This window comes from Saccopteryx bilineata, chromosome 5, assembly GCF_036850765.1.
Source record: "Saccopteryx bilineata isolate mSacBil1 chromosome 5, mSacBil1_pri_phased_curated, whole genome shotgun sequence".
Taxonomy (NCBI): Eukaryota; Metazoa; Chordata; class Mammalia; order Chiroptera; family Emballonuridae; genus Saccopteryx; species Saccopteryx bilineata.
Window position 1 is genome coordinate 2,470,034 of NC_089494.1, and position 25,573 is coordinate 2,495,606.

Genomic DNA, 25,573 nt, shown 5'->3' on the forward strand with positions numbered 1-25,573 from the left:
AAATGTGAATGAAAGATGTGATCAGGGAGAATCCCACGGGCCGTGGCCCCCGCGGACGCGCCTCAGGCCTGTCCACGAAGGTGGCCGCCTCCCGGGGCCCGGGCTTCCGTGGGAGTCGGTCCGCCAGGACAGCGGGGCCGCGGGGCCCAGGAGCCAGTGCCCGTCCTCCGCTCCCCGCCCCGCGGTGGTACGCGCCACTCCGCGCTCTCCCGGAGCCGGCAGACGCCACTGTCTTGAATGGAAGGCGCCCAGGCCGGAAGTGGAAGGGACCACTCGGGAGGACGAGGAGGGGGGCACCCGCGCGCCGCGTCTTTCATTGAAGAACCGGGGACTAGGAACATGGAGTTCCATGTGAGTCTTATGTAAAGAGAGCGACGGGCATCTCAGCCAATGAACGCGCAGCACTGGATGGCCCGGCCCCCATGGTATGCAAACGAAGCTGCACGGCGACCAATGGAGGGCTCCGGGGGCGGGCGCAGCGGGCGCGGTCACGTTTTCCACTATGTGACAGCGGCTATTCCGTGGCGGCGGCGGCGGCGGAGGTGGGTTGCGCTCTGTGCGGACTACGCGCAGCTCTCCGCGGCGGTGACAGCTGGGCGCAAGGTCGGCGGACAGACCGGCGGACAGGCGAGGACGCGACTCCGCGGTGAGTGCGTGGCGGGGAGGACCGGAGTCCAGGCTGCGGCGCCGGCAGCCATCCGGCCGCCCGCCCGCCTGCCCGCCGGATCGCTGGTTACGTAACCGCCTCCCGGCCGGCGCGGCCACTCCGCCAGCTCGTGGAGGGGCCACCCCAGTGCTTCCTGGGGCCGTCTGACCCCTTCTCGGCTTTAAAACCTCCCTGGGGAGGGGGGGAGGAGTGGGGTGGTGCTCTGATCCCCGTTTTGCACTGATATCAGCACAGGGAGGTTCAGAGAGGTTAGGCAACTTGTCTAAGGTCACGGAGCTGCTGTGACCACCACGCTGCCCGGCCCTTCTCTCCCTGATTTGCTTTTATAGACCCTCCCTCCCGCGCACGGGGGAGGGCTGGGAAAGGCCAAGGCAACCCAAGGGTCAGTGCCACTGTCCCTAGGGAACAGGGAGTGAACCCTCCTTGGGGAACTGGCTTCTTGTTCTGAGACCGGAGAGAGCCAAGTCCCCAGCTGGGGAAGGACTAGCGGGGCTCTGGCCTGAGAACCCTGTCTGGACAGTCCATGGGTCCCCTGGCCTGGGTGAGCGGAGGGCAGGAAGGTCCCAGGACATGTGTGTCCCCCTCTTCCACCCTGGACGTTTCTGTTTTTATTCTCTCTCCCGGGTTGGATAGAAGGGGGGGGGGAGGTCTCACTTTGTGATAAAGCACTCACGTCATCTTTCCAGGGAGGGGGGTGTTCCTTGGCTGCTGAGTCCTGGATGTGGACCAGGGGGCAGGTGGCAGTCTGCTAAACTCTCCAGGAAAGCCAGGGGAAGGGACGACTACTCAGTTGCCATGGTTTCTGAAATCTACGCAAAGAAACCAGTTGGGGAAGCTGATTCATACTCAAAGAACAGTGGAGCCAGGAGGTACCCTGAAAATCATCCAGAGTCACCCCTTGGCTTGACAGATGACAGACACTGAGGCCCAGACACCTGCTGGGCACCCATCATGTGAGGGCCGTACTGGAGCTCGGGGTGTCTGCAGGGTCTTCCCATCATCATGAGGGTTTTGATCCAGGTCAGGATGAGCTTCTAAGGTTCTGTGAAAGCCTAAAGTTGGGTGCTGACTCCTGAGTGGGCTGGAATTTGGGGGAGGCGGGGCCTCATGTTCCCCAAATATTAAGAACTCTAGCAGCATGGCCGAAGTCCCCACAGGTATCTGCCACCTCTCCGTCAGACACAGAAGGGCCACTGACTTCTCCCTGGCTGCAAAGGGGAGATGCCCCTACTCTGCCACCCAGGGTTTCTGGTCCCCTGCTGGCTTTGACTGAAAAAGGAACAGGACTCCACTTGAGGCTTTAATTGGCCATCGAGTTTTTAAATATAAGGCTAATCACTCTGTATAAGGAGCTTGGGTAAAATGGGAAATGGAGTCCTTTTTAAGGTGGAAGCCCCGTGATCTGCCAACACAAGCCTGGCACCGTGGGCGTTTGCAGTTATCTGTGCCTGTCATCTTGGTGTGATTCACTGGTGCAGGGCTCATGCAGCCCCGACTTTCTCTGGAGGCTGGTTGCTGAGTGGGGGAGGGGGCACTGATGGGGGAGGGGAGCCCTGCCCGCTGGCCAGCAACTGCTGCTGGGCAACTCAGCTCCTCTGGGCCTCAGTTTCCCTCTCTGTCAGAGGGGCTCAAGTTATGCCATCTTTGAGGTCTGTTTCAATTCCTAGGTTTTTGGGTTCCTGTCCCAATAGGCATGACTTTCCCCAGGCACCTGCACAGATTTCTGACACGCTCTTGCCTTCAGGTCACATGAGGGTACTCTGTGGGGCACGTCCCCTGAGGGGCACGTCCCCTGTGGGGCACGTCTGCCCGCTCAGAAGGAAATAGGGGTGGTTCCTTTCATTTGTACAGTTTCTCACGGACACACTTGACTTGCAGAAAAATCCTGGCAGCAAAACTCTGTTTTTAAAAGATGATGTAACTTCAGTGGCCTCAGCAAACCACAGGCTGTGCCGTGCCATTAAGTGGCTGGCAGGACCTCTCAGCATTTAGTCAAAAGCAAGGGTGACGCTGAAAACTGCATCTTCGGCAAGACCCATTGGAAACGCATAACCACAGAGCTACGCAGCTGCTCTGTGCCCCTCCCTTGCGGGAAGCTGGTCCACCTGCAGACCCAGTGGGGGCCTCTGCCAACTCCATGCTTGTAGCATGTACATCTGTAACCGGTGCTACTGTATTCCCCAGTCGAGTGCAAATCAGAAGCAGCAAGTGAGCCCCTGAGCAGTCACCGGTCATGGGCTGGGGTCCAGGCCACTGGCAGTTCTGAAGGCTGGCGGGTTCCAGCCCTTGAAGGCAGGGGGGTTCCTAGCGCTCTTCCCAGGGTGTGCCCCTTGGGGTCTGAGGCGTCAGCAGAGCTGAGAGTGTGGGCGGGGCCCCAGGAGGCGGGGACCGCCTCTCCCCAGCCTCCTCCCCTTCGTGTTTGGAGGGCCTGGCTGCCGTCACATATTCCAGTTACCCAGCCGTTGCCATGGAGAGCGCCGTGTTTGTTTAGCAAGACAAACATTTTCTTCGGATTACAGCAGGCTGGCCTCAGGGACTTGGCTCCTACCAGGAAGAAGCGAGCGGGCTATAAATCTGGGCTGTAAAACACTGCCAGCTTGCGGACACCGTGTACATGCTGTAACGTCAGGTCCTGTTACATAAAGTGTGAGGAGAAGCAGGGCCAGGCCGGCTGTGAGAAGTCATCAGGCTGGTGGTGACCAGGGCTGGGCGGTGGCTCAGAGGGTCACCGGTGGCCTCTGGGGGACTAGGGGCTGGGGACATGGGCGCTCATTTTGTGGGCATGCCTCAAGCCATGACCTTATGGTTTGGGACCTTTCTGCATGTATTTATAGTTCCATTTCCAAAAGCTGCCCTAAGTGATTGAACCGATGTCCGATTTCCTCAGGGAAATGAACTTGCCCCGTAAGCTGAAGGCTATTGAACGAGAGTAGCCTTTACCTGTCCTGGGGTGGCCATGCTATGCTTTCGTTCCCAATCTGTTTTTAATCTGTTTATTATGGAAACTCTGAATACATGTGACAGTACAGCAAACAGTGTGATGAACCCGTAGGCTGGCTCTTAGGAATTTCAGCTCTTGGCTCCTCCCCCCCCCCTTATTATTGTGTGGCCCGTCCCCTACGATCTCAGCGGGAACTGCACTTCCTCAGCAGTCCTCTGAGCCCCAGGCAGCCTTGCTTGCTATCAGAGGTATGGTCGAGTGACCCAAGCCAGGGACCCAAGCTTAGCTCCTCTCCTTGCATCTGACTGTCCTGCAGGGACAGACCCAGTGTGTGGGTCTGCGAAGGGGCAGCAGAGGGACCTCGAGGGGCTGGCGTGCAGGCTTATGCCTAGAGGTGTCCCCAGCTTTCCTGGAAGGACCTTTCCGCCTGACCCTCCTTTCCTTCCCAGGCCCCTGGCACCCTGGACCCTGAGCTTCACCCCCCGGGGGGAGACCCGAGTTTCCCGGGGCTCCCTGGGGCCCAGGCATGTTGAAATGAGCAGGTGCTCCATAAACATTTGTGGAAGGCAGGAGACAAAGTCTGCTTGGATGGGCAAGTGGATTGTGCCAACTTGACATATGAGGTCGGTCCAATATTGCTGTCAATGCCGGGCACATGTTTTCTGGAATAATGAAGATTGGGGTGATTTGGTTTGGTTTGTTGTTTCACATTTCCGCCATGCCTGCTTGACTGTCCTTGCAAAAAGATCATCTTCCACCTGAGGTCACCCTGTTCTTCCTGCTCAGTGAGCCCTGCACTGCGAGGAGCTCGGCGAGGCCCAGGGTGTGAAGCAAAGTGTGTGGCACCTCCTTCCTGAGGATGCCTGTGCCTGGGGCAGGGCCAGTGGGCACGCAGTCCTCACACAAGCCAGAGACAGCTCTCTTGGCCGTGAAATATCCTTTCAGAAAAAAATTAACTTCCGCCTGGCCTGTGTTGGCGCAGTGGATAAAGCATTGACTGGCTCAGTGGAATGCAGAGCTCGCCGGTTCCCACCCCTGGGCTTCCCCGGTCAAGGCACATACCACAAGCAACCAACGAACAACTGAAGTGAAGCAACTATGAGCTCCTACTTCTTGCTCTCCCCTCCCGTCCTCCCTCTGTAAAGTCAATAAATAAAATCTTAAAAAACAAAACAATTAACTTCTGTCACCAGTGTGTACCTGTAGTGATTGGCAGTGATGATGAAAGCTAGCCTCTGGCACACTAACTGCGTCCCGGACACCTTGCACGGGCTGTGTCATTTCAGCCTCCCTGCGTCCCGGACACCTTGCACGGGCTGTGTCACTTCAGCCTCCCTGCGTCCCGGACACCTTGCACGGGCTGTGTCATTTCAGCCTCCCTGTGTCCCGGACACCTTGCACGGGCTGTGTCACTTCAGCCTCCCTGCAGCCGGTAGGAGGCCAGTGTGCTGTGCCCCATCTGACTGATGAGAAAACTGGCACGAGAGGTTCAGGAACTTGCTCAGGACCACACAGGTGGGAAGTGGGCACCCACCGAAGCCCCCGTCATCTAGGGGCTGCTCACATAACCACTCAGCCGTCATAGTTCACTCAGCAGAAATGACCGGTTGCTTGTCTGGGGAAGGTTGCAGGATGACATGGGAGGCGTCCAGGGCGTTGGGTGGGCAGCCCCTTGGCAACTCTGCTGAACCGTAGCAGGACCCCCAGAGAGGTCTTGCTTCCACCCTGCCCCCATGCTGCAGCCCCGCTACAGGGTGGGTCAGATCTTGCACAGAACTCTCCAGCAGTTCCCCCCTCTCACTCAGAATTGAGCCAGAGCCCTGGCTCTGACGGCACATCACCCTTCTCTTGCCTTGCCCTCTCTGCACCAGACTTGGCCACAGTCTCCATACTCCTTACCTCAGGACCTTTGCACATGCTGTCCCTGCCTAGAATAGTCTTCCCCCGGCATCCAGCTGTCACTCTTTCACTCCGTTCAGCCTGAGTTCAGGTTCTTTCAAAAGCAGCCTCTGGGAAGAGGGACATATTCTCCTGGGAGGTGCAGCCCCAGAGCAACTGGAGTGAGGGATGGGACCGTAGGAGAGAAGGAGAAGGCAGAGCACACACAAGGTGCCGTACCAAGGATGAGGCCCAGTGTCACAGACACCTGCAGGTCACTGGGTCCTTGGAGGTCTCATCGGCAGACTATCCAAAAGAGAAAGGAAAGAAGAGGAAGAAGGACAGAAGTAAAAGCTTCAAGGGAGGGATGGAGAAAATCATCCGCTGGCCCCTCCCCCTCGTCTGTCCCTCATGGTCAAGGTCCAGCCCAGGGGGTGCTGTCACCCTTGGGTCCAGTTGCCTCATCACGCCCTTTGGCAGCAGCTGGTGAAGCACGGGCCCACCCACAGCACAGCGCTTCCTCCGGGCCACACGTGGGGGCTGAGCCAGAGACTGCTGGTGGCCTGACTGCTGGTGGCCTGACTGCTGGTGGCCCAGAGGACCACGCGGGTGTGTGCGCAGCAGTGGCTGGGGGGAGGAGCAAGAGCTGCGGGCCTGGGGAGTGAGGCCAGGGGGTCAGAATCTACCACGAGCAGGCGCTCGCTCGGGGACGAGGTCAGATATCGCCTGTCCCCTAGACGTGGGCCTGGCCACCTCCTCAACACGTCACCCCGGCCACTCCCACCCCTTGCTACCCTCCTCTGCCTCTCCCTCCTTAGCACTGAGCGGATGGTCTGTTCTCCCCTCCAGAAGGTCACCTCTCTGCAGGCAGGACGGCTGTCTGTCCTGGGCTTCACCGTCACGCCGGCCCTCAGCTGCGTGCAGCCAAAGTGAATTTTCATCAGAGGAAGACAGTGTCTAGGCAAAGTGTCCCCAAACTACGGCCCATGAGCCACATGGGGCCCATGAGGCCATTTATCCAGCCCCCACCACACCTCCGGAAGGGGCACCTCTTTCATTGGTGGTCAGTGAGAGGAGCATAGTTCCCATTGAAATACTGGTCAGTTTGTTGATTTAAATTTACTTGTTCTTTATTTTAAATATTGTATTTGTTCCCCTTTTGTTTTTTTACTTTAAAATAAGATATGTGCAGTGTGCATAGGGATTTGTTCATAGTTTTTTTTATAGTCCGGCCCTCCAACGGTCTGAGAGTCAGTAAACTGGCCCCCTGTGTAAAAAGTTTGGGGACCGCTGGTCTAGGCTAGTGCCAGCCTGTTCTGGGGTGAGCCCTGCGAAGGGCCGCCTGCTCCGTACTGCCCTCTGACGTTCCTGCTCCGACCTGGAGCCCCACACCAGTGTATCTGTGCTCCCTCCTTTCAGGGGTGCCCAGTGTGCTCAGGGCAGCCCTCCAGGTTCACGTCTTCCACAGGGAGTGCCAGGCCCTGCGATATGGCCGGGAGCCGCTCAGCGCTCCAGCTGGGCAGGGCGGCGGGAGAGAGAACCCAGGTGGGACGTGGGCTAGGGAAGCAGGGCAAACTTTGTGGGGACCGGGAGGAGTGGCCGGACCCAGGTGTGAGCCACAGCAGAGGACAGGAGGCGGCCAGGAGGCCTTCCTCTGGGCCTGGGGGCGCAGGGGCCTCGCCCAGGGGCTTGTGGATGGTGTGGCCAGAGCCAGGGAGGCAGGGGCCGAGTTTGTGAGTCGAGGCTGGTGCCTGGTGGGGGCAGCATTGTGGACAAGGCGACCTGGTCAGGATGCTGACGGCCTCCCTCCGATTTCTGAGAAAGTTTACAGATCATAGGTCCTTCTCTTTATGGGAGTAGCTCGTAGCTCATTCTTAAGCTTTGTTCTCTCTCTCCCCCTAAATTAGAACTCCATTCTTTCCATGGAATTTGTTAGAACTTCCGCGAAATGTTTAAAAAGACTGAGTGGTAGGACTTGCCTGTTTGTTCCTGCCTTTCATCGGGACGCTGGCTTGGAGCTCCCCTGTGATTGGTGAGCGGCAGCTAGCACCACCGTGAGCAGGTGTCCCTGAGCTCTCCTCCTTGTGACGGTGACAGTCCTTGCCCAGAGCTCTGTCTTCTGAGATTGCAGGACAGCAGCGCTGTCCAAGACCAGCATGCCTGTCCACCCTTTGCGGGGCACCTGTTTGCCTTCCTGTGTGGGTGCAGGGAGGATTGATTTTTTTCCCTTGGAAACATCATTTTTAATCAGATAGGGAGGTCTGGACACTCTGCACGTCATTCTGCCTGCTCCTTGGGTAGCCCTCTGACGGGTGGATGCAAATCTGCCTTCTGTCCTGACTACTTTCTTCGCGTGTCTCTCAGTGGGGTGTCTGTTTCACTGTGTGTCTTTCCCAGGAAGAGGTATTTTCTGCGGTAAAAACGAGGCTCTCACATCAGCCTCCCTGTCACTAAAGCCATCGTCACTGCTGACTCTGAACTCCCCCTCCCCGTGTTCTGTCCCTGCACGGCCTGTTCTTCTCCGACTGTGGCTTCAGCTCGTCCCTCTCTGCCTGCGTGTCTGAGACCTGTGCCTGACTTTTCCGTAAGGTCCAGCGTGGGTGCCGTCCTAGAGCCACTCCTCTCCTCCTCCCGGAGCTTGTCTGGTCTCCTTGGCAGTCTTCTCAGAAGCCACATTGCTGTCTCTTGTCTGTTTGCTTGTTCTTGAATGAGATAAGGTCTAATTGGACCTGTGGTTCTCCAAAGAATGATGTTGCATTCTCCCTAGGTCCCTGTCTTCAGGGACCGGCCGGCCGATACCCAGTCCTGCCACCTGCTGTGTGGCCTCGGGAAAGACATCGACCTGTTTCTAGTCTGGGCGGTGGGACAGAGACGGACGTCTTATGTGTCTTATGAACACTGACCTTGAGGACCACTTGAAATGCAGTGTGTCAGGCCCTTAGCCCCTTAGCATAGCGTCTGTAGTCACCACCGCAAGGAGAGCCCGTGCCCAGCAGGCGGCTCGTCTGCTTCCTGAGCTCATGGAAGGTTCTGGGTGCTGCCCCTCCGTGAGGGCGGCGGCTGCCTGGGTCCCCCAGGTCTCCCCTCCCTGCTCAGTGCCCAAGGCTGGCCTTTGGGGGCTGTGTCAGTGAGTCCCCTCACCCTCTGACTTCCTGACCTCTGAACTCAGGAGGTGAGAGTCCCAGGTGACAGCAACTTCTGCCTCCCCCACCTGTGGCCCCAGGGCCGCACAGAACTTGTGGTTTTCCCTAACCCCAACCACCCCATTCCTGTGGTGCCTTCATCCCGTCCTGTCTGATCTGAGTGGATGCCTGCTTAACCAAGGGAGACACCTCCCCCCCCCCAAGCCTTCCTGCCACCAGGCTGTGTGCTCACTCTCTGCTCCTCAGTCTCTCTTCCCGGTTAGTGTGAGAGCCGCAGGCTGTTCCCTCTCATCTCAGCCCCCCACCCACCCCCAGGCTGCAGTCAGACCCCCAGCAGTGTGCTCACTCTCTGCTCCCCAGTCTCTCTTCCCGGGTTAGTGTGAGAGCCGCAGGCTGGTCCCTCTCATCTCAGCCCCCCCCACCCCCAGGCACCAAAGTTCAGGTTTCTGTTTGGAGCTGCTGCAGTGGGGCCTGTCCAAATGCAAACTCAGTTATGTCAGTCTGGCACTCACCACGCTTAATGCCTCCCAGTCATTTCCCAGATAAATGGTTAAAGTGTAAGCTCCTCAGTGACTCCCCCCTCTGCCCTCGGTGGACTGCCCGCAGGGCCTGGAGCCCGTGTGCTCCCCACACCCTCTGGCCGCTTCACAGGGTGACACCAGCTCCATAAGGCCTCGCCTTTCCCCAAAGTCCCCCCCACCCACCTCGTTTCAAGGGTCTCCTGGTCCACAGCCCGGTGTCAGAGTCTCCTGTGACTCGTGATGGCCGAGACTTCTGAACCCAGCTGCACCCCCACATCAGCTGGGGGGGCTGGGCACCTGCAGATCCCCAGCCCTGGCAGCCGTTCCGTGAGAGCCTGCAGTTTCCCCAGGTTCCCACGTGCTGGGCAGGGACCACCCACACTCTTGTCACCTTCTGGTGAGGCCATCAGCACCACGATGTCAGGGACTGTGCTGCCTAATTCAGCCACCCTCCAAATTCATGGCAGGCGGGAGCTCAGTGAATAAGAACAAGAAAGAGTACCTGTGTGACGTCCGTGAGGGACCGTGACCACTGCCCGCTCCCTGAGTGGAATGTGGAGAGTGTTCCTGACGAGCAGCCACATGGCGGCTGCTGTTACCTCCCGGGCTCTTTCTGGCTGATGACCTTTTCTCTCCTTCACCAGCTTCCCTCGGGAACATGAACGGATTTGCTGGCTTTGCCCCCGGCCCCAGTGGCCTCACCAAGGAGCCCCCGGAGCCCACGCCCTGCCCGGCCCCGCTCCAGGAGGACGTGGACATGAGCAGCGGCTGCAGCGGGAACGAGACCCACGAGAACTGCTCCATGGGGCGGGACTCGCAGGGCAGCGACGGCGAGGACAGCAGCAAGGAGCAGGGCATGCTGGTGGAGCCAGCCGACGCCCATGAGAGGTGGGCACGGGCTGTTTTCTCAGGGTCTCCTTTCTGTTGAATGTGACTGCTTTGCCATCGTTAAATCATAGTGATCAAGTTTTTTCAGATTTTTGAAAGTCTTGCTAACTTATAGTAACAAAAGTTACTAGGGTCTGTTCCTTATGTGAGGTCTCTGTCAGCTGTGTAGACCTGATGCCAGTATGTCCTTGGTAGTGGTTAACTGTAGTCTCGGGCACCCCGCCCGCAGCTGCGTGCTTCATAGGAAATGAACTTGCTCCGTTAGCCTTGGGGCTGCAGCTCTCCTGCTGTGTTCCTGGTCTGGGAAGGTTTCCTGTCCAGTTTCCCTCCACCCTGTGCTTCTCACTATGGGGTTGTCCAGCCCGTTACTGCTGGTGGGGTGGGGGGAGGGTGGAGGGGGGGGCAGCCTCTGAGCTCTGTGTTTCCTGTCCTCACAGTCCAGACGCCTTCACTCTGATGCTGGCGAAGTCGGAACACAACCGGTCCACAAGTGGCTGCAGGTAAGGCTGGTTAGAACTCCCGGACTGAGTCTTTGGAGAAATCAAAAGACTTGTCCTTGGAGGTTAGGTTTTGGGGGCAGTGTGACTTGTTTCAGGCTACTCCTAGAATTATTGATTAGCCTGCGCTGTGAACCCAGCGTGCCTGTCCAGACACAACTGTCCCTGGGGGCCGCCCAGAGCCCCCTGTCCTGCTCTGGGCCTGTCGCCCCTCCAGCCCTCTTCCGGTCGACCTGGTCTAGGTCTGAGACGCGCTCACCCCGTGTAGGTGTTTGTGACACACGCACCCTTAGTTCCCTGTGCACAACCCCCTGGAGCCCCAGCGGCTCTGTCCTGGGCCTGGGGGCACTTTGCTGTCACTGAGACACCCGGGTCAGTCATTGCCTCTGTGCCTTCAGCTCCACATCGCCTGTGTGCCTGTGTCCTCGGCAGGCGCCCGCCAGCCCTGCCTCCCCCGTCTCTGCTCCTTCCGGTTGAAGACCCTGCCGTGACTCCCCTGCCCTCTCGGGACCATCGTTCCCATTCTCGCCCCGGCCGCCCCTGCGTCCCCTGTAACCTCCCTCACTCCGTCCTCCTCACCGAGACCCACAGGGAAGTCTGATCAGCTGGACTGTGGGTCGACCAGCAGGCCTTGCTGGGCACAGCTGGGCCCTCTCATGTGGGAGAGGGACATCAAACCTCGTCACTTGCATGAAATCAGGGCTTCTCAGCCATGGCCGGTTCGCCTCCCCAGAGCCACGCGGTGTCTAGAGAAGCTTTTGGCAAGGGTGCTCTGGCCTCCGGTACGTGTTCATCCAAATGTAAAAGGCCACAGTGAGAGACAATGGACATTTATTTAAGATTAAAAAAAAAAAAGAACGCCCTGGCTGGATGGCTCGGTTGATTAGAACATCGTCCTGAAGAGCAGAGGTTGCTGGTTCGATCCCCGGTCAGGTCACACACAGGGACAGACTGATGTTCCTGTCTCTCTCTCTCTCTCTCTCTCTCTCTCCCCATTCCTCATGCTCTAAAATCAACAAACATTAAAAAACTGGAAAAAAAAGAACAGCTCTTCAGGATACACTGATTCAAGCAGAAAACCTAGTAATGTTCCAATTAAGAGTAAGAGGAAGGGGTATTCATGAGAAAGGGAAGGGAACAGTCACACCCGTAGATGGGAGACATTTCCACTGGCGCAGACAAGGTAACATAGTAACCATAATTCTAAACAATTTCTTTTCATTGTCAGTCTGGTATCCTGTCTGCTTTCTTGTAATGTTTGTAAACGGTTCTTTGGGACACAGTGTTGTCCTATTTCAACATCCAAAGGTGCCGGGGGTAAGACCACAAGGCGCTGCCTTGATGGCAGCTCCAACTCTGTTTGGAAGAGGGTTTTCCATTTGTGTTACTTTTCCCGTGGCTGAGGCCGGGAATGTCGCTGAGAGCCCTGCTGCGCACCACGGAGAACCGAGAAGTCCCGCCGTCTGGTTGAGAAGCTGGGTCAGACGCGCATGTCTTCGGAGAAGGGCCCGGCACTAACGTCTGGTTGCCTCTTTCCTGTAACTCCGCAGCAGCGAGCAGTCCGCCAAAGCCGCCACGCACAAAGAGCTGGTCAGAACACTCAGAGAGCTGAAGGCCCACCTCCCCGCAGAGGGGAAGGCCAAGGGGAAAGTCAGCACGCTGGCGACCTTGAAGTACGCCCTGAGGAGCGTGAAGCGGGTGAAAGGTAGGTCTGCCGCGTCTGTCTGTAGAGAGGAGCTTCAGTTCCTCCCTAATAACAGCGTGGGCTGTGTTGGCGTTTCAGACTCAGACCTGACACAGAAGAGAGAAATTTCGAAGTCTGGTGAAGCTGCCGTGATTGGAAGCCTCGATTCCCTGGGTTTTCTATTGCACTAGACTTTTAGAGGAGAAACAAATTGGGTTTTTTTGAGAGAAACCAAATTATAACAAAATCTTGGTGCTCTGGGCCAGAGTTGGGTTGTGGTGAGGAGGGCTCAGCGTCCTCCGGGCTCTGGCCAGAGCTGTGACCGCTGACCACCTGGTGCGGCCAGCTCCTCCGAACGGGACTGATGCGAGACCCCCACAGCGTGTAGCCAAGCACTTGCCCCGCCTTTGTTTTTTCTTTTCTTTTTATTTCGTTTTGAGAGCACGTGTGTTAAAGCTGGGGACAGTGCCACAGGAAGGGCCCGGGTTAGGAGCAGCGACAGGAGCGCCTGGGTGGGGTGCTGTCGGCTCCCTGGCGGTCAGAGAGAGGGGGCCTTGGAGACAGGCTCAGGTGGCGAGCCGGGAGAAGCGGCCACTGCCCGCTGCGCCCTGGGTGTGAGTTTTGTGGGGACTCTTAGTATTTGGGGAGATGCACACTTGCAAGGGAAGAAGAGGGGAAGGGAGGGGCTTGGGTGTGCTCCTGGGAGGGCAGCGCCATCTTGCCCCTCCTTTAAAAGATAACATGAAGGAATATCAGGGGTGGGGGACTGACAGGGCTCGTCCTTGAAAGACAGTATCTGAGAGCTTCTTCACTCAGGACCTGGGCTGTTTGTTTTTTTTTCTGTTTTAAGATTTTATTTAGGCCTGACCAGACGGGGCGCAATGGATAGAGCGTCTGATTAGGATGTGGAGGACCCAGGTTCGAGACCCCTGAGGTCACCAGCTTGAGCGCAGGCTCATCTGGTTTGAGCAGAGCTCACCAGCTTGGACCCAAGGTCGCTGGCTCAAGAAGGGGTTACTCGGTCTGCTGAAGCCTCGTGGTCAAGGCACATACGAGAAAGCAATCAATGAACAACTAAGGTGTCGCAACGAAAAACTGATGATTGATGCTTCTCATCTCTCTCTGTCTCTGTCTGTCCCTCTCTATGACTCTCTCTTTGTCTCTGTAAAAAAAAAAAGAAAAAAAAAAAAAAGATTTTATTTAGTGGTTTTACAGAGAGAGGAGGGATAGAGAGAGATGCAACAATTCACAGCTGCTTCACTTTAGTTCTTCATTGCTTGCTTGTCATAATGTGCCTTGACCAGGCAAGTCCAGGGTTTCAAACCAGTGGCCTCAGCATTCTAGGTCAGTGCTCTGTCCACTGTGCTACCACTAGCCAGGCTGTTCATTTCTTGTTTATCTAAAACCACGTGAGCCTCCGTGTTGGTGGTGGTCTTTGGACCAGGAAGGCCGGTGAGGTGGAGGGCCTCCTTCCGTCCACCTGTGGGCCTGTGTAGACTTTGTCATTGTGTGACAGCATGTGATAGCTCCTGGCACCACTCAGTGGACTAGACAAAGGCCTTTGTCTGAGGACACAGTGCAGAGACCTTCACAGATGCAGGAACCTATGAACCAACCCTGCAGGTTCCACTGTGTGCTTGTCGGGCTCAAACACCATGTTTCAGTCAGCGCCAAGCCCTCAGGAGTCTCCCCCCACTTGCTGCAGCCACGGGACCTTACCCTGGCAGACGCCCCGCGCTCCGGGACCTTACCCTGGCAGACGCCCCGCGCTCCGGGACCTTACCCTGGCAGACGCCCCACTCCGGGACCTTACCCTGACAGACGCCCCACTCCGGGGCCTTACCCTGGCAGACGCCCCGCGCTCCGGGACCTTACCCTGGCAGACGCCCCACTCCGGGACCTTACCCTGACAGACGCCCCACGCTCCGGGACCTTACCCTGGCAGACGCCCCACTCCGGGGCCTTACCCTGACAGACGACCCGCGCTCCGGGACCTTACCCTGACAGACGCCCCACTCCGGGACCTTACCCTGGCAGACGCCCCGCGCTCCGGGACCTTACCCTGGCAGACGCCCCACTCCGGGACCTTACCCTGGCAGACGCCCCACTCCGGGACCTTACCCTGACAGACGCCCCACTCCGGGGCCTTACCCTGACAGACGACCCACGCTCTGGGCTGCAGGTCCCCGCAGGGCCTCTGTTTCCAGGCCAGACCCCTGCACTCGGTCACCTGAGGACGGTTTGGCTGTAGAGTTGGCTGAGGGGTCCATGCAGCCTGGCCTTTCGCCTTTCAGTTTGCTGCTGGGACCAGGGAGGAGAGGTTCTTTTTTTCCTTTTTAATTTTTTCCTTTTTTATTGATTGGTTTTGGAGAGACAGAGAGAGGGAGGGAGAGAAAGGGAGGAAATCATTCATTTGATGTCCCATTTAGTGTGTGTTCACTGGTCACTTCCTGTGTGTGCCCTGATCTGGGATTGAACCCTCAACCTTGGGACAACGCTCTAACTGAGCTCCCTGGCCAGGGCAGAAGAGCTTTCAAACGTACTCAGTGCCTCAGAGAAGTAGCTGAAAGGCAAGTGTGCATGTTTGCAGTCCTGGTCTCACAGCCATGGACCCTCCTGGGCCCTCTCATCACCGTGGGAACCACCAGCTCCCACATGTGAGCGCCTTCTTACCTGCTTGCTCCATTGTGACGAGCAGCCCGCACCTCATGGGCACGTGTGTGAGCCCACTCTGCCTCCACTGAGACACCCCACTCGTGCACTGAGGTCCCAGTGGCCGCTGTGCATCAGAAACACACAGAAGGACAGAAAAGCCGCAAAGGCTGAGATAAATGAGAAATGGGCTTTATTCTGTTCCCGTCAGGCAGGGCCTACCATCAGGGCGAAGGCTGGCACTAATAACGACACTAAAAAGCACATTTCAAATGGCGCTCACGTGTTCTAGTGTTTGGACAACTTCTGTGAGAAGGGCGCGCATGTGTGGTCTGCCTGGGACAGTCTGTGCCAGGCCTGGAAGGTGCTGGTGCCCTGGTTTGGGTGGCCTTTCGGGGGCCTCTTCAGCCGCTCAGCCGTGGCTGAGTCACCCAAAGCCGTGCTGGATGTTCCGGGATGAGTGGTCCTTGTCAGCGTCTGTTCTGATGGTGTGTCCCACGTGTTGTTCCTTGTGCCTGACGTCCTGGGCAGTCGGTTCTGTGTGGAGGGGACATTTGGCCGAGGCCACCAGGGGAGACGGAGCCGGGCTGCCACTGCTGTCCTGCATGGAAACAGCAACGCGGCATCATGACTAACAGCCTGTGGGGAGTGAGCGCTTGGTGGACCTCTGTGGCCACGTTATTTAAGATAACGTGTATTTATCATTTAAAAAGTCCTGCAATCAAAGGCCTTCTGATTTTCAGGGGAAAACCCCGTAGTTCTATTTGTGTTGCTTCCCTTTTCTCTGTGCTCTGGTCTCTGGCGCCCGGGAAGATAGACCGACCCGTAGCCCCCTTTTCATGAGAAACGTGAGTCAGGAACTGTCCCTTGGTCTCTCCCGCAGCCAACGAGGAGTATTACCAGCTGCTCATGTCCCGCGAGAAGCACAGCTGTGGTGCAGACGTGCCCTCCTACTCTGTCGAGGAGATCCAGAGCGTCACCTCCGAGTTCATCATGAAGAACGCGGTGAGTGTCTCCCACAGGGCCTTCCTTGGGGGGAGCCTGCTGACTGCTGGGCTGGTGGCTTTATGGAGCTCTGGGAAGTGAGTTCAGACCTTGAAAAAAAGAATGTGGGCCATGGCTTGTGGCTCAGTGGATAGAGTACCGGCCCAACATATGGACATCCTGCGTTTAATTCCTGGTTAGGACACACAGGAGAAGCGACCATCTGCTTCTCTCACCTCCCTCTCCCCCTTCTCTCCCTCTTCCCCTCCCACAGCCAGCGGCTTGACTGGTTTGAGCATGGCCCTGGGCGCTGAGGATAGCTCTGTTGGAGCACATCAGTCTCAGGCACTAAAAATAGTACCCAAGCATTGGCCCAAGATGGGGTTGTCAGGTGGATCCTGTTCAGGGCACATGCGGGAGTCTGCCTGTCTCCCCTCCTCTCACCTAAAAAAGTGAGTGAAGTCTGCGGTTCAGGAGTAGCGTCTTGTTGCAGGTGTCTCTGAGACACTGTCCTCCCCTCACCATTCCACCCCACTCTCCTCACGTGGGGCCCCACCATGACCAGGAGCAGTGCCACTGCAGGGTGAGGACACATCAGGGGACAGTTGGCTCACTGTTCAGGGCTTTGTAGGGGTGCCCTGGGATTTGCACTTGGTTTCATGAGACTCCAAATCTCATACATTTTTAAGTGTCCCATAAAGATGGGCCCGTTGGAGGTCTGAGGAGGGGGGCGGGCTGGCCGTGCCCTGAGTCCTTGTTCTCAGTGAGCAGGGAGCAGGACAGGCAGAGCTGCCTGGAAAACTGGGCTCCTGCTCCTCCCCCCTCCTTCCTGCAGCACCCCTGAGCTCATAGGGCTGAGCCTGCAGCCCAGGCAGCTTCCCAGCACCCCAGGAAAGGGGCACACCAGCCCAGGCGACAGAGGGAGAGGGGTGCAGGCCCCTTCCACCTCCCAGGTCAGCCCAGCCCAGCTGCCAGGGGTCTCCGCCCCAGTGTGCTGAGCGGACCACACTGCAGGGCTCTGCACACAGCGTTCCTTTTGGCCGTGGAACCCTGATTGGACTCCAGACGATGCCTTGTCTGGGCCCCGGTGTCCGTGAGGGGAAGTGGAGTTACTCTTCCAGGCCTGAGGAAGGGGCCCAGGGCCCCCCGACCCTCCACACTCCCTTCCTGTCACCGGGCCTGTGCCCGTGCCCTCCCGTCTGCCGGTCGCCGCTGCCCGTTCTCATCGAGTGTGCTCTCCTTGCAGGACATGTTCGCTGTGGCCGTGTCCCTGGTCACCGGGAAGATCCTGTACATCTCCAACCAAGTCGCCTCCATCTTCTGCTGCAAGAGAGACGCCTTTCACGACGCCAAGTTCGTGGAGTTCCTGGCGCCTCACGACGTGAGCGTGTTCCACAGCGCCACCACGCCTTACAAGCTCCCGCCGTGGAGCGTCTGCAGTGGGGCAGGTGAGGGCCCCGCGCGGCAGCCCCGGAGGTGGGGCACCACCCCTCACCCACGGAGCCCAGCGCAGCCAGGCGGCCCTCTGTCCAAGGCGAGAGAGCAAGAGTGTCCCATCAGTTAGAGGGACGGCATCCCAGGGGCCTTGGAGACACGGGAGGCATTTCTGTGAAGTCGTTCTGAGAAGCTGCCGGCTGACACGGGTCTGCAGAGTGTGGGGAGGACCGGGGCGTCCCCGGGGGTGTCGGCAGCGGGGCTCCTGCAATAACTGCCCGTGGCCTCCGCCAGCGTGGCTGCAGGACGGAGTCTGGGGGGCCTGGGTGCGGCCCCAGGACTGGTGCAGGCCTTGCTCACAGCAGGTGCAGGAGGGGACTGGGCGGCCAGACAAGACCCGGCAGAAGCGTGGCTTGGGGTCCTGGGCGGAAGAGGAGGGTCGGCCCCACCCAGCCAGGCATTTCCTGCAGCCCGTCGTGCTGTCAGGGACCCAGGTGGCCAGCAGAGTCCCTTGTGAAGTGTGCATCCTGCAGCGTATGCCACCTGCACCCAGACAAGCCCCGCCCCTCGCTGGGCTCTGACCGCGCAGAGCTGAGGTTTAACCCGGGAGCAAATGAGCGAGGCCTTGGGTCCCCAGACAAGCTTGAGCTCTGTCCTAACCTTGACCGAAAGCCACCCTTGCTGCCACACCCACACCATCCCTCATTCCGTCCTCGGCTCATGGGCCAGCTTTTCTGCTCACAGCAGACACACCTCAGCCCCACTCTCAGCACTGCCACTGGGCAGCCGCCCTTCCTGACAGCAAACGGCCCAGAAATAGTTTGCCTTATGGTTGACTCAGGGACACACCTGCCTTTGGCTTCAGATGCAGAGCCGTCCACTTGCTCCCACAATGCCGCCTGAGGACTGTCCGGTCAGATGATCAAAGTTTGCAGGGCAGTGTAGGGTGTCTGCATGAAAGGGACTCGTGGCATGAACAGGCTGGCCCCACGTCCCCATGTTTGTGACCGAGTTTTGCCTGAATAAAAGAGAAAGACCTGGTGACTTCCCGGAGGCCCGTGATGTTCCTCCACCTGTCCTCACTTCTTTTATGTGCAGGACACTCGATGGGAAGGATCGAAATCTGAGGTTTCTATTTTTTTTAATTTTATTTATTGATTTGAGAGAGAGAGAAAGAGGGTATCGGAGCAGGAAGTATCAACTCGTAGTAGTTATTTTCCGTAGGCACCTTGACCGGCAAGCCCGGGGTTTCAAGCCAGCGAGCTCCGCACTCCAGGCTGAGGCTTGATGCCCTGAGCCACCGCAGGTCAGGCTGAGATTTCCGTTTCATAAACCCTTTATTATGGGAACACCGGTCCCTCATCTGTGATGAGGTCATCCAGTTGACGTCCGGTTTCTACTAGACACATTTTTAAATTTTGAAGAAGTTAGTGTTTTAGCAAAAGGATTGATGCGACCTTTGAAACGCTGAGTTGTTTCTTTTAGAACTGAACGTCCCCCAAAGTATGTCTCTGGCCGCACTCATGGCTTCATGTGCGGAACAGTCTGTCTCCAGAGTGAAATCATTGGTTTGCATGTTTTTAGCAGCGTTTGTGCCATTCCGGAAATGCCCGGCTCCTGGCTGTGAGCTCTGATGCGTGCCGCGCTCGTGAAGGGTGGCTTGTGTGAGTCCGGGCTGGGGCGGAAGCTCTACAGCCTTCTGTGGCACCCGGTCAGCTGCACCCCCCTGGGCTCCGGCTCTGCTGCCGTCTGTAGGAGAGCACAGCACTGTCTACACATTGTGTGGCAGCAGGTGTGTGACTCTGGGCTTTTTCTTTCAGATTCTTTCACTCAAGAATGTATGGAGGAGAAGTCTTTCTTCTGCCGTGTCAGGTAAGCCCAAGTACTGATTTTCCTAGACGTGGAATGGCACGGCCATTTCCTCCGAAGCACCTCGTGGGAGGTGCAGGGGGCCCCGCGTGTCCCCACCAAGCCCGCTGTGCTCGAGGCGGGAGGGCTGCCAGCCACCTGAGCCCTGGTCTCTGGGGCAGGGGCCACACAGCATGCATGGCCCCCTGAAAAGTGGGCACAAACACACGGTCAGAGCTGGATTTTCAGTGTGCAGAAGGGGTTAAGATAGCACGGTCAGCAGTGGACGATGAAACCCAGCCCTCGTGGGGGAGGCCAGCCTGAGGAGCCTGCACTTCCACTCGTGCCGGGAGGCTGCCAGGGAGCCTGGTGTGGGAAGGCACCCCCCAGGGGCCGTGAGGACCCGAAAGTGGGGCAGCCTTCAGTTCAAATGTGCATTGTGGTTGCTTTTTAAGTGAATTTTTCCGGGAGAGCTCCTAGCTTTCCCAACACGTTTTTGGCGTGAAATGGGATGACCAGCTGCAGTGTCAAGTGTGACCCCTGGCCAGACAGTGGTGCCCTCAGAAGCTGGGCCAGGAACCCACCGTTTGAGCCACATCCCTCTCCCCAACTAACATGCAAACTGCTCTAGAGAGGGGCTCAAAAGACCCTCACTGCTCAGGCCTGGTGACTTAGTGACTCACCCTCCAACATCACCAGGATCTGAGAGAGGGGACAGAGAAGCCAGGTGGTGGGCCAAGCACCTGGAGTGGGGAGGGGACACAGGCCACAGGCCAAGGACAGTCTGTCCAGCTCTACTCTGGGAGCATCTGTACAACAAACAAGGGGGTGCGGAGAGGTGACAGCCAGCCGTGGGGGCGGGGCCAGCAATAAGGGACGGTTCCTTCTCTCCTGACGGTATCCTCTAATGGCGCCCTGCCCTGCAGCGTCCCGAAGAACCACGAGAACGAGGTCTGCCACCACCCGTTCCGGATGACACCGTACCTGGTCAAGGTGCCGGAGCCGCCGGGCGCCGAGAGCCAGCTGTGCTGCCTGCTGCTGGCGGAGCGGGTGCACTCAGGCTACGAAGGTGACAGCTCGCCGGCCCCCCCATGGCCCCCCCGTGGCCCCCCCGCGGCCCCCCCGGGCCTCCGGTCCCTCCCGTGGTTCAGATGCCGTGTCTGTGAGGCGGACTCCAGCCCAGCCCCCTCCACCCTGCGCAGCGGCTCCATGTCTCTCGGGACTCAGCACGCCCACCTTTGTCACTGGGCCCTCCGGGGGCCCTGCCACACCGCGTCCCCACCCCACATGGTCTGTGTGCGGACAGCTCTCCGCCACGGCCAGGCCGTTACTGTGATCGTGGGTACCCTGCTGCCCTCCCCCGCCAGTGACGTCTGTCCATGTACTGAGAACAGCCCTGACGAGTCCGGGGGCCAAGTCCCTCTCACCCCTGTGCACCCCTCTCTCTGAAGTGCAGGGACACCAGCTCCTCTGATGTGTACTGGCTCCCCCAGAGAGCCGTCCCCTGTCCCCTGCCCATCCCTCATCTTCGCTCCTGCTGTTTCTGCTTCTAGCGCCCCTCCTCCACCCCCGCCAGCGGGGTCCCTGGCTACTTGGCAGGCTTGTCTCAGCAGGTGCCCCTTCCTGGTCCTGCCAGCTCCTCCTGCCGCCCCTCCCCCAGAAATGCAAATGTGGGCTCTTCCAGGCACTTTGCCATCCTGATCGTATCCTCCCAGTGACCCGTCCTATAAGCTGTGCCACTGTCTCTACCAGCCGCAGCCCGGCCAGCGGCCTTAGGTCCTCACTGTGGCAACTCGGCAGATCCCATGCCGTCAGGATTCTCTGCGATTCCATGGGGGCCGGCCTAACTGCCAGGCTTCGGGACCCGGTCTAGGCCTTGCTTGTGTTTATGACCTTCTCGGTGATTTACTGGGTCTGTCTTTAAAAAGGCATTTTTTAAGCGGTAGGAATGTTTTAATTATGTGACTTTCAAGTATTTGATGGATTCCTGCATATAGACTATGTTGTCTTCCAAATAGTCCATAAAGATTTAAAGGGTTACTTAGATTGCAGCAGGTTATTCCCCCCGAAGTGATTGGAGTCTCCTTCAAGAATGAAACATTTGGAATTTTGAATGTTTGGTCCAGGAATTTGGAAGTTGAGGAAAGTTTCAGATATATGCTTCTTTTATGCAAATTACTTTTGCCTACCTTAGAAACTAAAGTCCCAGTACAGTGACGTTTGCTGAGAATTTTGAATCCAGATGCTTAACTCATTATTTTAAAAAGAGTTTGTCCAGCGCATCTCTTTGGATCTTAGAAGTCTCGGTGGTGGCCCTCAGAGCAGGGCTTCCTGAGAAAAGCCGCACAGCAGCACGCGGCTCTGTGAGCTGGGGTGCCTGGCTGTCTAGACAGAACCGCCCCCCAGAGAGGCCCCCGAGGGCCGAGGACCCCTGCCTGAGCCCGCGCTCTCTCCTGCTGGGCCCCCATCCCTCTGAGGCCACTTGGATTTCTAGTACCTATGACGCAACTATGTTATCTATGCATTTCTCAGACTCAGACATTTGAGCAAAATTCTCTTCTTTCAGCCCCTAGAATTCCTCCGGAAAAGAGAATTTTTACGACCACACATACGCCCAATTGTCTGTTCCAGGATGTGGATGAAAGGTAAGCCCCGTGGCGCTGTCGCCATGGCCCACACGTAAGCCTCACACTCACACGCGTCTCGGAACGGGCCTGGGGCTGAGGCTCCCTCGGGACACCCAGTGCTCCGCTGCTACCGGCAGTGACCTCACGAGGAAGGAAAGCTCAGTGGGTGGTCACGGCTTTGACACAAGAGCTGCAGTGCAGCCCTGCCTGCACGTGGTGTGCGGTGAGCAGCAGAGACACACTAGTCAGGCCACCAGGTCCTTACGGAGTGACGCTGGAAACCTCTGAGATGGGCAGTGTGGACAGTGACCAGGGAGCAGCACTCATTCTAACCGAGCCTGTGTTGCACTCATTTCCAAACGGCATGAGCGGGCGCTGGTGCAGACGGGACCGGGTGCCGGGGCAGACGTGCACGCCGTGGGCGGAGTCCCAGCCCGCGCACCCCGCCAGCCCGCGTGGCGCCTGCACCCTCGCCCCGAGCCCCTCTGTGGGTGTAATAGCCAGGACGCGGCTGCTATTGGGAGCCCTGGGTCACTGGTGTGGGGCTGGGGCCCCGGGGGCTCCCCCAGCCCCTCCTGCACAGACCTGTGAAAACAGAACACCCCAGGCTGCTGGCTGGGGTTAGGGAGGGGTCCGCTCAGAAGACTCTCGGGAAGGGGCCGAGACATGTCCGCGTGCTGCGCCCTCTGAAGTGGCCACGGTCACCTCCACAGATGCTGCCCAGGGCCAGGTCCTCCCCCTGCCCACTCCAGGGTGAGGCCACGGGGCCTCCTAGGAAGGCTCTGCTCTCAGGCAGCCAGGGCCCAGTGGCTTCCAGGCCGCTCAGCTGCGTGCCCCTGACCACCTGTGGCAGAACGATTAGGTTCCTGGGCCCCCCAGCCCTGCTCAACCAGGACCTGGGGGGGAGGGCAGGGACTGGGAGCTGCATTGTGAGGCAACCCTGGGATAATTTTTCTTTTGGTGGGGGGTAATTTTTATTTCTCCAAAAATTTAAGAAATCCTGTCTGCAGCTCACCCCAGGAGTCTCCTCTCCCCTCGCAGGAGGGTTGGTGAGCAGGTGTACACGACACCACACAGTCTGCACAGTTCCCAGCAGAGCCTCCCTCCGGCCCTCATTCCACCTCCTTCTCCTCTTCCTCCTTTTCCTTCTCCTTGTCTTCCTCTTCCTCCTCCTCCTCTTCTTCTTGTCCTCCTCTTTCTCCTCCTTGTCTTCTTCCTCTTCCTCCTCCTCTTCCTCCTTTTTCTCTTCCTCCTCCTCCTCTTCTTGTCCTCCTCTTTCTCCTCCTTGTCTTCTTCCTCTTCCTCCTCTTCGTCTTCCTCCTTTTCCTCTTCCTCGTCTTCCTCTTCCTCCTCTTCCTCCTCCTCCTCTTCTTGTCCTCCTCTTTCTCCTCCTTGTCTTCTTCCTCTTCCTCCTCTTCCTCCTCTTTCTCCTCCTCCTCCTCCTCCTCTTTCTCCTCCTCCTCCTCCTCTTCCTCCCCTCCTCCCCGCCTTCCTCCCCTCCTCCCCGCCTTCCTCCTCCTCCTCCTCCTTCTTTCCCTCCTCCCTCCTCTTCCCCGTTCTCCTCCTCTGCCCCCACCCCCGCCCCCGCCAGTCCTTCAGCTGGAAGGGCACCAGGAACATTCTGTACATCCGGCCAGAGGAAAACACGAGGCCCGAGGGAGTTCCCACCACAGGGAACAGGGCGGCCTCGCTCTGCGTCTCAAAGGAGAACGTCCTTCCACATGAGCAGCAGAGTGGGTACGAGAACCCAGCCCAGGAAGAAGAAGGTGGAGACACAGCTCAGAAGATGGGAGAGCAGCTGAGCTGGCAGAGGGGACAGGACACCACCGAGGGGACAGGACACCACCGAGGGGACAGGACACAGAAGAGACAGAGGGCTCAGCAGAAATCTGACACAGAACATTTTCTCAGAAAACAAACTGACAGCTCCTACAAGACCGGGGGCACAGAGCGCAGGTCCCCAAGCAGCAACGGTCACACCCAGGGAGGCCTCAATAAACAGTGGACACGGTGGCCAAATTAGTAGGAACAGGACAGCCTCTTGAGCTGGAAGGCATGAGTGGACAGGGTTCCAGGTGCAGCAAACTTGGTAAATAAAAAAATAAAAATCCACTCCAGGCCACATCTGGCCAAACTTATAAAACACGAAGAAGAAAAAGAACATTTTCGTGAGTGATTCTGTCAGGACGTCAGCGAGTGACAAGTAGGACCGCAGGGCCTTATTTTGTACCACAGACCTTGGGGATGCTGTCACCTTTCACCGACCGACTGAGAGACTGTCTCTGTTAGCCTAACGCCCAAACTTTGATCCTCGGGGGCCCCATGAATGGCTGGCCTGTTCCGAGAGGGTCTGCCCCCCATGTGGAGGCTGCACTGTGGAAGGTCCCCAGGCACACCTGCGCGGGTGACACTGTGCGCTTGCCTTGCAGGGCGGTCCCGCTCCTGGGCTACCTACCTCAGGACCTGATTGAGAGCCCAGTGCTGCTGCAGCTCCACCCCAGTGACCGGCCCCTGATGCTCGCCATCCACAAAAAGAGTAGGTCCCCTCTCATGGCCAGTCCTGAGGGCTGTGACAAGCTGGTGGGCACCCCCTGAGGTCAGCACCCAGCAAGACGGGTCAGACTGGCTTGCAACACCTCCTGCCCAAGTCCTGGCACTGCCAGCGGGCTCCTTTGTGGCCTGAGTGACCTCTCCTTCTACTCCTGCCCTCCCTGGCAGGTGGAGGAGGGGGCACAGCTTCCACTGTGATGGGGGAGGTAGTGACCAGGCCGGGTGGTGGTCACCACACGCACCACCCAGCCCAGGGCTTGCAGACACAGGTGACCCCTGGGGAAGCTGGCAGACAGGTGCCTCCTGAAATATACTGACGCTGCCGGAAACAACCTTTGTTGCCACTGAGAGCAGAATGGGGCTGAGCCAGAGCAGGGGCTGGCCACTGTCAGGTTCACGTGCTGCCAATGCCATGCTCCGCCGTCTTTCCTCTTCCCACGAGCCTCGCTGCTCGCCCCTGAACGCTGTCTTCTCTCCCAGTCGTGCAGGCGGTGGGCAGCCCTTCCCACGAGCCTCGCTGCTCGCCCCTGAACGCTGTCTTCTCTCCCAGTCGTGCAGGCGGTGGGCAGCCCTTCCCACGAGCCTCGCTGCTCGCCCCTGAACGCTGTCTTCTCTCCCAGTCGTGCAGGTGGTGGGCAGCCCTTCCCACGAGCCTCGCTGCTCGCCCCTGAACGCTGTCTTCTCTCCCAGTCGTGCAGGCAGTGGGCAGCCCTTCCCATGAGCCTCGCTGCTCGCCCCTGAACGCTGTCTTCTCTCCCAGTCGTGCAGGCCGGTGGGCAGCCCTTCGACTACTCGCCCCTTCGGTTCCGCACACAGAACGGAGAGTACATCACGCTGGACACCAGCTGGTCCAGCTTCATCAACCCCTGGAGCAGGAAGATCTCCTTCATCATAGGGCGACACAGAGTTCGAGTGTGAGTGCTTCCATCCAGGGCTCGGGGCCCTAGGGAGTGGGGGCCTGCCCCAGGTGGGAGGGACCTCATTCCAGCAGAGCTGGGAGGGCGAGTAGGGAGGTGATGAACAGGCAGGTGGCAGCCCAGGGGGCTGCAGGGAAGAAGCAGGCCCCTGCATGGTGTGCAGTGCAGCCCCCAACTAACAGACCGTGGAAATCACGCAGGGGCCCTTTGAACGAGGACGTGTTTGCTCAGCCGGGCACAGAGGAGGCGGCCCAGCACCCCGGCATACAGGAACTCACCGAGCAGATCCACCGGCTGCTCATGCAGGTGGGCGCCCCCCTGCACGGTAGCCCCCACCGCATA

At 58.3% G+C, this 25,573-nt stretch overlaps 1 protein-coding gene across 1 annotated transcript in view; it reads left to right on the plus strand.

The window, feature by feature from the left end:
• The first annotated feature begins 532 nt into the window (after positions 1-532).
• The window catches only part of PER2 (period circadian regulator 2), a 43,861-nt gene continuing 18,820 nt past the window's right edge, over positions 533-25,573 (plus strand). Inside the window, exons 1-12 of the mRNA XM_066280790.1 lie at positions 533-646; positions 9,795-10,038; positions 10,476-10,538; positions 12,086-12,240; positions 15,755-15,876; positions 17,102-17,303; positions 19,110-19,161; positions 20,064-20,206; positions 21,704-21,782; positions 24,194-24,300; positions 25,075-25,228; positions 25,432-25,537. Of these exons, the coding sequence (XP_066136887.1) occupies positions 9,809-10,038; positions 10,476-10,538; positions 12,086-12,240; positions 15,755-15,876; positions 17,102-17,303; positions 19,110-19,161; positions 20,064-20,206; positions 21,704-21,782; positions 24,194-24,300; positions 25,075-25,228; positions 25,432-25,537 (1,413 nt within the window). The 5' untranslated portion in view covers positions 533-646; positions 9,795-9,808. The remainder of the gene's footprint in view (positions 647-9,794; positions 10,039-10,475; positions 10,539-12,085; positions 12,241-15,754; positions 15,877-17,101; positions 17,304-19,109; positions 19,162-20,063; positions 20,207-21,703; positions 21,783-24,193; positions 24,301-25,074; positions 25,229-25,431; positions 25,538-25,573) is intronic.